The sequence below is a fragment of the Priapulus caudatus genome, unplaced genomic scaffold (assembly GCF_000485595.1).
Source record: "Priapulus caudatus unplaced genomic scaffold, Priapulus_caudatus-5.0.1 Scaffold951, whole genome shotgun sequence".
Taxonomy (NCBI): domain Eukaryota; kingdom Metazoa; phylum Priapulida; class Priapulimorpha; order Priapulimorphida; family Priapulidae; genus Priapulus; species Priapulus caudatus.
Genome location: NW_014578012.1, coordinates 102,119 through 112,757, shown reverse-complemented (window position 1 = coordinate 112,757; position 10,639 = coordinate 102,119). Strand labels below are relative to the sequence as shown.

The following is a 10,639-nucleotide window of genomic DNA, read 5'->3' as shown; positions in this document are numbered from 1 at the left end:
CACTCTCCTAGCCACCCGCCCTTGCTTTCTTGCGACCAACTTTCTAAACCGGACCTTTTCACATACAACAAACCGGCTTTTACAGCTTTATATGTTATTAATGTATTTTCAGGAGCGTCCACAATCGACAGTTACCAAACAACAGAAGTACACGCTCTGTTTTGTACACATGAGGGTTTTATTTTTTCGTGTGCTTCTAGATAGCTATTCGCTGTTCCTGCTAACAATCCGCATGTCAACGGCTAAACAGGTTCGAGGGAGAGCCTACACAGTCCCTGGACAACAAATTATCTTATTTATACAAACTACCTCTCACACCAATGCAAAAACGCGGGCACATTCTAAAACCGGGGCCCCTGTCAGAACACGACTTACTTGTGACGTTCTTACGTCGTGGCCACGTGACGCGTTGGTGGCAAAATTAAATTTTACATTTTTAAAATCATAAAAAAGACATTTTTAAATTCATATATAGTCATAACGATATCATAGACACTATCGATACTAAGGACTATGTATTACTATAGAGGACTATGTAGGATATTTATAGACAATGATTCATTAAAGACGAGAAGTCCATTACACAATTGATTTATGGACAGACGGGGCCCTGCCTCGATTCCTTTTTCATTCGAGGACTCGACTAAATCTTACTAGTATCAAAAAAAAATCTGAAAGGGCGAAAGGTGTCCATAACAGCACAACGCGTGGCTGAGGTATATCGGGGATTCTATAACAAGTGGGTTAGAATAACTACTGTGATAACATACTATAAGAATAACTCTATACAACAACAATATATATATTATATACCGTATTTTCCTAGCCGATAGAACGCTTCTTAATGGGGTTAACTGCACGCCAAATTCAGAAGGGAATAATCCAGAAAAAGTTCGACTTGCCATGGATAGCCCTGCCCACAACACCGTCTGATGCTCAATAATGAAGGTCGGGACTGCCACCCTCAGTTGTTTCTGTTTTGGTCCCTCAGCGTCTTTCTGTACCTGAAGGCTCTCTTCACCATCAGCATTAGTTAGTGAACACGCACTGAAGCTGGAAAAACAAAAGAATTCGGCTAAACACAGGCCGGTGAAAACGTTTCTCATAGATACCTTGCTCAAGTCGAACATATTAAGTGCAACAGTATTGCTCAGATTTTTCCCCTTGTTTTCTATTTTACACACACGCACAATAAGATAGCCATTTAAAACTGCAAACTTTCTTGTCACCCATGACCTTCTGCATATAGATGCAATGCGTTTTACATTCTAGACATTTACCGAGAGATAATAAAATGCGTCTATAAGTCACAAAATAGCGGCATATGTATATATGTTACATATACAAGATTTACAAGTACGAATATCGTACAAGACTGCGATGGAAAAATTTCAACGACTAAAATGTCGTATTGAACACAAACATTTTTCTAAAATTTACAACGATTCAAATGTTTGTGCTAGATTGATTCGTAATAGCTTTCATTTCGTTTCCCTGCACTAATAAATAGATTCATGCTATTCTTAATAAACACATAAATATAGCTTTAAGAATTTTTTTTTAATCCATCTTATAGAGGATTTTTTCACAATCCATGATATACAATTAATGGGGAGGGCAGCAGCATTACATCTCTTCTTACAACTTAAAAAATGCCTCGAAGGCTCGAGCTTCAAAGTACTGCCTAACGCTGGGCCGACGTTGACGATCATATGTATACTTTCGTACGTCCTACTTCCAACAACAAGCTCATCGTCGCGATTGCTTAGTCGACGATGAGAAAACGATCTCTCGCGACGAAGCCGCCCTTTTTGGTTCCCCATCCTGCCACACTGCCGCATGGGGAGAGGCGGCCCAAGTGCTTGCTTGCAGCGGGGTCTGCGGAGAGAGAGACAGCCAGGAAAGATCTCTTGAATGGAGGAGGGACGAAGCGGGAACGTCGGCGTTAGCTTCAGAGCTGCCGCCAGCGAAGTAAGAGCGGGAAGATTCACGGAGCGGAGAGGGCCCGATCCCCCTGCGGACGAGGAGAGAGCTCGGTAGTCTCCTCATCGCCGCCGCACGTTATGAGTCTGCTTTGTCGACGGAATCCTGCTTTGTCTGGCCAGCGGGTGGGCGGTGTGCATCTGGATAGTAGGCTGAGGCCGAGGTCAGCCACCGCCGCAGAGAGATCCGCCGAGTCGAAGGTCGAGTGGAGAATGTTCCAGGCTTTCTCACGCCGGCTCCTCGCGCTGTCGCAGTGGTGTTGTGTGGAGGGCGACGGAGGAGGCCAGTCCCTGCGTAGTTGAGGAGAGAAAAGAGAGTAACCGGAGGAGACACGGTTGCAGGCCGCAGCCGCCGCCCGCGTTACGAAGGTTTGCGTCGTAAGCGGCGCTGCCATCGGGCCGCAAGACCATGTTGCCGAGCGAAGTTAGTTGTCGACAAGTCCGTCTATTCCCTTCCGAGTCCCTCCTCCTCCTCCGTCAGTCGTCCTCCTCCTACTTATTCGTCGTTCGTCGCTCCGAGCTTCCGCCGCCTCTCCCCTCCCTCTCGACCCCGACCCCTTGCCCCGCCGAATCCGGCTGCCGGGCCGTCCGGCGTACTCATACGCCACCTGCGGCCGATGCCGCCGCCGGCCGCACCGGCTTTTGAGGCGACCTTCATGTTGCGGCTGCATGTTGCTTCTTGTCGTGAAACTGCGGCGCGCCGCAGTAAGCACGCGACACGGGTCGCCGGTCTTCGCCGTGCACGTTCAGATGTGCCGACTTTGAGGTTGGCCGTACCGGGATTGAGTGGGCGCGAGAATCCGCGTCCGCCACCGCGCTGCCGCTTACGGCGTTGCTAGCAGTGGTCACCTTGTGGCCGCCGAGCGGAGTGATCTGCGACTGCAGCTAAACGCCTTCGCGGCACACGTCGACAGCCGATACTCACGCGCGCCGCGTTACGTGGATCTTCTCGTGCCTGCTCCGCAGGGGTTCGATCGCACGCCGCAGAACGCGCTGGATCTCCGCACGTCGACCACTGCCAGCGGTGCGGCCGCGCGCCCGTGTTGACGACGAGGTGGTCGCAGCGTAGTGCTCCTTGAGGAAGCGCTGGCCGCATATATCGTGTCGCACGCGTGCTTCCCGCCGGCTCCATGCGACTTCAGGTTAGGTCGCCGAAAGCTGGCTGCGCTCCGGGTACCGCGCTTACAGATTTGCCGCACTGCTGCGCACTCAGTCGGCGGGCCGGCCGCGCAAATCGCTCGGCGCCGGGCGGACGTGAGACGCAGCGCCGCCGGGCGAGACGCGAGGTTGACTGTAGAGCTCGAGCAGTGTCGCGGGAGAAGCGAGTTGGCAACTCCTCCTTGGGAGGTCACAGAGCATGAGCAACGAGAGAGAGTAGTCTTCGCGCGTGAAGAGAGAGACGCGAAAGAGGCAAAAGGCGACAGTTAAGACGAAGAGCGAGAGAGAGAGAGAGAGAGGAAAATGAGAGGCGAGCACGGATGAATGAGATCTTCGTCAGGCCGATGGTGGCCGGGAGAGACGACGAGATAGAGAACGCGCAGAGAGAGAGACAGAGAGAGAGGTGCCGCGGATAGAGAGGGGTGTATGTGAAAATCCACACCTGTAGTATGAATAGTGTCTCCTGGTAATGGTGGCTCTCCATGATAGATTCTGCATACAGAACTGACAGTGGTGTCTTCATTGTCTTCATGAACATGTTATTGTAGCCTTGGTGGTCCAAGTCATGGCATATGCACGCAAATATCAGTGCTTTCCTCTAAAAAAAAAACAAGCTGTCTCACTACATTCTCCTATTTTTTAATCTTTACTTATGGGTGATTTACTAACAGCCATAAATCATTGGATTTCATGTTGATTTCATATTATATTAGAATGGTGATACAATTTATTGGCTAAACTCATACAACCATCTATATATACCATGCAGTTGGAAACTTGAGTTGTCACCTTTTATAATTTATGTCCCTAAATATTGATACCAGTATAAGCCATGTATATCTAACGGAGATCAACCCATTTTGAAGATTACACAGGTAATTACCTCCATCAATGGAAATGTCGTAGGATTTTCGTGCAGGAAACGGAACATACAGTGAGTCACAGTGAAGGCATGTTTGAAATTATGGTACGGTACATCACGGTAGCCCTGTTTTACAGTCAGGATGAAACGGCACAGCTTGGAGAGGTCAAAACTAGGGAAGAGGTGAGGCTAAGAATTATGCGAAATACTTGCAGAATGATCACAATGGTTAATGTTCATGAGTGAATAAGCGAAGTTTTGAGGCAAGTGCTGCAGCAATACTAATTTAATATTCATTTTACTTGTATTTACATGGATATGTAGATGTATTTTTTACCAATCTGGTCCAAACAGAGTGTGCACCATCGAGATGAACAGCTTTGGCAACTTCTCCATGTGTGGCATACAGTAGAATTCGTATCTAAAATATAAGAACACTATATATACTAGAGCCCATACTAAACCAGGAAAGTACCATGTATCTAATAAGTAGCAGTTCGATCCAAAATTGAACACAGATACTTACAGACAAATTAAACACATTGCAATATAACTAACTTGAAAATAAAAGCAATACCTAATTAATATAATTATATGAAATTTCGGTAATTCTCAAAATAGTTTGTGCTGTTATACAACCAATATGAAACCATTATTCACGCAATATGAAATGCCATGACATGTGACAACGTATGGTATTAAAATAGCATAGGTGGATATATGACATGTGAACATCCAACACAATTCACCAGATGTATAGATCACACTCCCAAGGCATAAGAAGGTAGTCATATGTCAGGTATACGACTAAGAGTTGCAGCTGGAAATAGAATGCAATGCTACAAAAATTTACATCCATAGTTTTTGCTCTCTGTTTCTGCTTTCAACTACATTGCCTGTCATTTACTCAATACCTGAAGAAGCCTTTTGGGTTCTTTTTAGGCAGTGGGCTAGCAAGCAGGTTTTTATAGCTTTCTTCAGGGGGGTGAAGGTGATAACGAATCTTCTCTTCTTGCACTTCCAGTCTGTTTTTTGCTTCGTACATGGTCTGTGACAGCTAGAGAACAATCAACATGCGTTTACACCCAGACACCACTAGTTAACAGCATAAATAAAGTCTGTCAGTAAGTACTATCAGAAAGCAAATATAGAATGTTTTATGTAGGTTATGGTATAGAATTCTTTTCCTTTTGTACCTTAACGCTTACATAGAAATACGAAAAACAAACATGTGACATCTCCAATTATATATAATATACAAAATTACCACACATCAACAATACACACACAGTTTTATATTGGCCTTGTTAATAATTAAACTTCAACCCTGATTTTCAACTTGGAGTCAAGTTTGTGGAAACTCAAAGAGAGAGGTAATTTCTTCCCGAGAAGGTCAGAGTATTTTGTTGCAGTAGGCGACAATACTATCTGCTACATCTGCTGCTCACATAAGTATCTCAAGCAGCTTTTTCAATTGATTCATTAGGCTTTTTAAAGTCATCAGTTGTTGTTGCAATCTGTGGTTTTGGTGTGGGAGGGTAATTTCTCTCGAGATCCATCTACTGTCTAGTGTCACATACTTTTGAGTAGAGCAGAGCGAGAGAACAGTAGACAGCAAAGCTCTTGAAAGTTGACTCATCAGTGTTAGTAAACGCTGTTCCACCTCGCTTGTTCAGCATCTGCACTACGCCAACAACTTTGTTGTTGGAGAGTATAGGCATGCAGAGTATACTGTTGGTCGTAAATCCTGTCAGCAGGTCAAGCTCTCTGAAATAATGTGTTTGATTATAGCTGTTATTTTATGTATTAAAAAATAACTGCATAAATGAGAGAACAGAGGTTACATTATTTACGTCATTAAGACTTTTTCTGCTTGGGTTTTTCTAACTCTTTTATGAAGTATTTAACTGATAAACTGTATGCAAATATACCTCCTTGATTAGTTTGAATGATAAAACTGCTGTAATTTTATTTAAACAAACGTTAGTCATTTAATAAAATCAAGGTTAAAGGGAGAGTTTACTCTAGGTTCTAGAGTTCTTTTCAGTTAATGTAGGTTATAATTACGCTACATAAAAAGTTTCATGGTTCAATCACCATTAGAAATATTTTTTTTTAATGTTTTAAAACTAACGACTACAGTTTGATTACAACGACGGTGGCGCCACTCAAAGCGCACGATCTGATAAGTTGCGCAAAACCACTTTCCAGCCAAGGGCTACAGACCGAGGGTGTTTTGTATTTATTCATTTTAAAGCCAAAAAATTTTAATATCTTATAAACGACATATAGTTTCAGTTATAATATGGATAAATTTGCCCTAAAATGAATATCGTTTGGTTAAATAGCATTTAGGTATAAATATAATTGCACTTTTGTGATTAGACCTCGGTCTGTAACGTGTAAAATAAATTGTCAAATACGCAACTTTTTCGGGGTGGCAGCACGGTCGCGGGTGTCATGGCGCCGTTCAAATTTCGTAGCGTTGATGTATAATTAATTATAACAATTAAATTAGGTATCTGGTAACAAATACGTGTGGGTATAGACGATTTGTTATACAGTAAGTACAGTTGTATGCAGTAAAATCCTAGAGGCTACTGTCCCTTTAATTACCTATTAAACCTAGTATCTTCATATGGATTTGAGGAGTTGACCAGCTGGCCAGTTCTAGCAACGAAGCCTGCAATCCCTGTGTTCATACTAAACCTACAATAGCACATACATTTGTGAATAAAGAACAGAAAAAATGTATCACCTTTTACAAATTTACTGTTATGAATAAATAAATTGTAAAAATTATTTTTATGCATTGTAGGTATGTTCCAAGCACAAAAAAAACGTTTATAATAATAGTATTCCATTATTGGGAGACTACTAAATATATTTACCTCCTATTTGTTATTAACAGCAGCTAATTTTCACAGATTTTGAACAGTAATAATATATAGCTAAATAAAATTTTAAATACGATTATAGTATCATTTAAACACGTATAAAATATTATGTGAAACATAGCTAATTAAAAATTCGATCCACATTCAAACGGACATGATGATTTTTCATAGACAGGACGTTATATCACCTACCTGAGTTCATTCTTCTTCACAAACAATGGTCTTCCATGCTGATCGACCTGGCCCTCATCAAACAGGCTGCAGAACAGCTGGTCAGTGCTGGGGTCGATGAGGAAGAACGAGCAGCGGTCAGCCTGCACCAGGTTTTTCGTGTAGCTCATGATGTGATTAATGAGCGTGTCTGACCCCTGGAAGAAGGTTTGATAAAGGAACAGAGCCTGGGAGCTACAAAACACTGTCATTAACATGGTAAACCTGCATTGGCCTGGGAAATAGGAGCTCAGTATTCTATGCCAGTTAGTCTCAGTCAAAAAGAAGTAGTTTTGGCTTCGTTAAAGATTATACATTTTTATATAATTTAACAGATGAAATTATAATCTAGCTAATATCACATTCTCACAAGTGGCCATACAAACCTCCTTGTCATCAAGCACAATTTGACTGGCTTCGAGAAGAAAGTCGTTCAACTCCTGCTGTTTTGACAGGGCCTTACAAGCCTGAATGTTCTGGATAGCTAAGCCAGTCCAGCACACAATTGTTGTAGCAGTCTGAAAAACCACATGATCATTAACGTAGGTAAAAACATATAAACATCAATCTTTTGTACCTGATTATACAAATGTTGTACCTGTGTACATGTATATATATATATATATATATATAAGTGCATATATTTAGTACCTGTTGATTCTCAATGGTAAAACCAGGACTTCCAAGAGTTCTAACCAGTTCAATTATTCCTAATAAATCACCATTTGCTTGGATAAATGGCACACAGAGCACAGAGTTTATTTTGACACTGTCTAATCCAACTCCTTGTGGGAATCTTTCATCCTAAACGGTATGTAATATGGAAAGCCATTAGTATTATTCAAAAGCATTCTGCTGACATTACCATCATTGTTTATATTATCAGCAATTTTTTGGTATGATACTGTAGGACTTTAATCAAGCTTAAATTAAATAAATTTAATAATATATTACATAACATATTAAACAAATACTTAAAAAAAAGTTCTAGTAGCACAGCATGAAAGTTAAAACATGGTTATATAATCTTAAACTAAAATTAATGAACAAAGTAAACAAATACATGTGTAACAGTGCTGTAAGTATAAGTGTCTAGGTTATGATTCAAGTGGTTATGGACCACTCTTAACCTGTATTGTAACTACTGGGTTCTACTTCTAATCAAATCATCACACCACTCTTGACCTTACAGTTGTCGAGCATCAAGACTGATGACCAGTTTATCACTGCTTGCGAGATATGAATGTAGTCCTCATATACACGACTTACGTTTTGCAAATCAGCAATCAGCAGAGTTTTTTTTGTGAGACCAACATAAGCTGAAACTGTTGTACCCTCGCTAACAGGCCAACATAGTCTTTCTCTGTCAGTTTCCAAGAATGCCGGTTGATGTAATGTGATCTCTTTTGAGCCAGCTTCTATTGTGTAGAGGGAAAAGTCTTCTGCCCCAACAGCTAAAATTATATCGTAAATGCTGATCTTAATTAATCTTAAATACTTTGTGACTGTTTGTACGTGACTGATCATGCTTATCAAGACAATGGTAGCATAAAAATTCCCATTCATTGTCAAGGACAAATGTGATACAGATTCAGTTTTCCATGCAGGTGTATGTTTGAAAACATGGCGATATGCATCATAATAATTATGTTTCTGCGGTAACAACTGAAAACCTGATTAACTACCACTAGGCAGTCAAGCATATTTAATAATATATAACATAAATTAAACATTTGAAAGTACAAACCAGATGCTATGCTACCAGCCACTTCATATAGAAATGGGGTGAAGTCATGGACATCAAACACTTCATGTGAAAGGGTTTCTTGTATTTTTTGCACATTTACATACTGAAACTGCGATAACACAATTTTAATCCATATTTAGTTTTAATATTACAACACAATCCTGCAATCAGAGTAAACAAAGGATCTTAAATTGTACATGAATCCCATTTACATAAATGCCTTTGTATCATTGGATCTAAGTATAATTTTCCATCATTTCTTGATCAGTTTTTACTCAGATTATTTATATTCGCAAGCAGAAAGGTCTGTAAGTGTCTGATAGCTTATCTTTGCAGCATTATTAGTAGGCCTATTAATTCACATAGCACATACAACTTTAGGATATATCAGAAATGGATAAGCCTATAAAGTTCTGTAAATAGTTTGCCTAATAATTGGGAAATGCAAAATGGTACGATACATGTATTCAAATCACAACTTCAAAAAAGGAAAAATAATTGCTTACTCTATTTAACGTTGCAGTATCTTGTTTTTGCAATTCATCAAGCTCCAAGAAGCTTTTTCTATCCAATGCAGCCTTCTTTTGTTTCAACCAAAGCTCTAATGTGTCAATGCCTACATTCTCTTCTACATAATTATCCATTATGAAAGGGTTAGCTGCAATAAACTCTTTTGCCCCATTCATTGTTATACCTGAAAATGAAAATAACAAGAATTAATATGACAAATTAGAATATAGGAATTGACCAACTTAGAAACTAAGGACACAAGCCATTTTTTATATATTATTTTTTTGAACAATGAGTATACATGTACGTGCGCGCACACATGCACGCGCGTGTGTGTTTGTATGTGTATATGTGTGTGTTTGTATGTATGCACTAACAGTGTTAATTTGCACAGTGTGACAAAATGTTTTGTAGAAAAACCTTTACTATTAATATTATTATAGTCCCATGGTTTTGTTAGAGGTAATCATAGTCTACGCTACTACACTTCATAGATAGTCATAGGTATATTCTAGCTCTACTCATGTAGCTCTTCGCTCCGCCAAAGCTTGAGCATCCCTGTAACTTGTAAGTTGTAACCTCGTAACCAATACGGAATGACAGAGGCAAAAAAGCTAAACTTCTTTGGATCCTTTGCAGATGGCACGTGTAGAAAGCAATGATCATGCTCATACGATAGAGCGCAGCGAACAGGCTTCATCAAGTAAGAGGGATCGCAAATTACATTGGTTTTATTGGGACCCATGTTCTCTATCCTTGAACCGGAACGCCAGTAACAAGGCAAAAAGCATATAATTACATAATTGTATAATATGCAGAGCTAATCTGTAATCAGCTATTGTTGGGGGGGGGGTGTTACCATAATAATTGGTATTTGCTGAACGTGGTCTGCTGCCGCTTTTAGACGAGAATCGCTCATCAGCGAAAATGTAACCAGGTCGATCGCTAGTATAATGGTTTTCATGAAACTGATTTGCGATTTCATCGGGTTGCTCTTGTTCCTGAGCTTGTGCTAGGGTCTGTGCCTGTGGTGTAGCGGGTCTGCCACCTGGCAAAGGTGCTACCCGCCTGCCAGACACCTGCTTTTCAGGACAGGACATAATCAGCACCGTTTAGTTGCATTCAAATAACAAGTCTACATTCTTAGATATGCAGAAATTGTCATATATCACGTTATGTATTGGTATCACAGCAAAACATTCCAACTTCAAAAAATGCCACGAATGTAGTGCTGCCACCTACTTTATTGCGTGCTCTTTTGTTTCGCGCGAAT

The 10,639-nt window shown here is 40.8% G+C and overlaps 1 protein-coding gene across 1 annotated transcript; it reads right to left on the bottom strand.

Moving 5' to 3' along the window:
• Positions 1-242: 242 nt before the first annotated feature.
• On the bottom strand, positions 243-10,581 carry LOC106814609 (cAMP and cAMP-inhibited cGMP 3',5'-cyclic phosphodiesterase 10A-like). The gene is made up of 14 exons (XM_014818944.1): positions 10,226-10,581; positions 9,363-9,550; positions 8,857-8,965; positions 8,379-8,563; positions 7,761-7,913; positions 7,496-7,627; positions 7,092-7,267; positions 6,619-6,711; positions 5,583-5,769; positions 4,917-5,059; positions 4,340-4,423; positions 4,024-4,174; positions 3,583-3,738; positions 243-275 (listed from the first exon to the last, which is right to left on the bottom strand). The coding sequence occupies exons 1-14, from the start codon at positions 10,464-10,466 to the stop codon at positions 243-245; spliced, it is 2,031 nt and encodes a 676-aa protein (XP_014674430.1). The 5' UTR covers positions 10,467-10,581.
• Positions 10,582-10,639: the final 58 nt, after the last annotated feature.

Bases quoted from the DNA above. Each gene is read 5' to 3' on its own strand.
- LOC106814609 (XM_014818944.1), bottom strand. From the start codon at position 10,466: ATGTCCTGTCCTGAAAAGCAGGTGTCTGGCAGGCGGGTAGCACCTTTG. The intron at 5,770-6,618 runs GTAATTAAAGGG...ACATTATTTCAG, and splicing joins GAAGATACTAGGTTTAATAG to AGAGCTTGACCTGCTGACAG. The intron at 3,739-4,023 runs GTAATTACCTGT...TTTTTTTTTTAG, and splicing joins CGACATTTCCATTGATGGAG to AGGAAAGCACTGATATTTGC.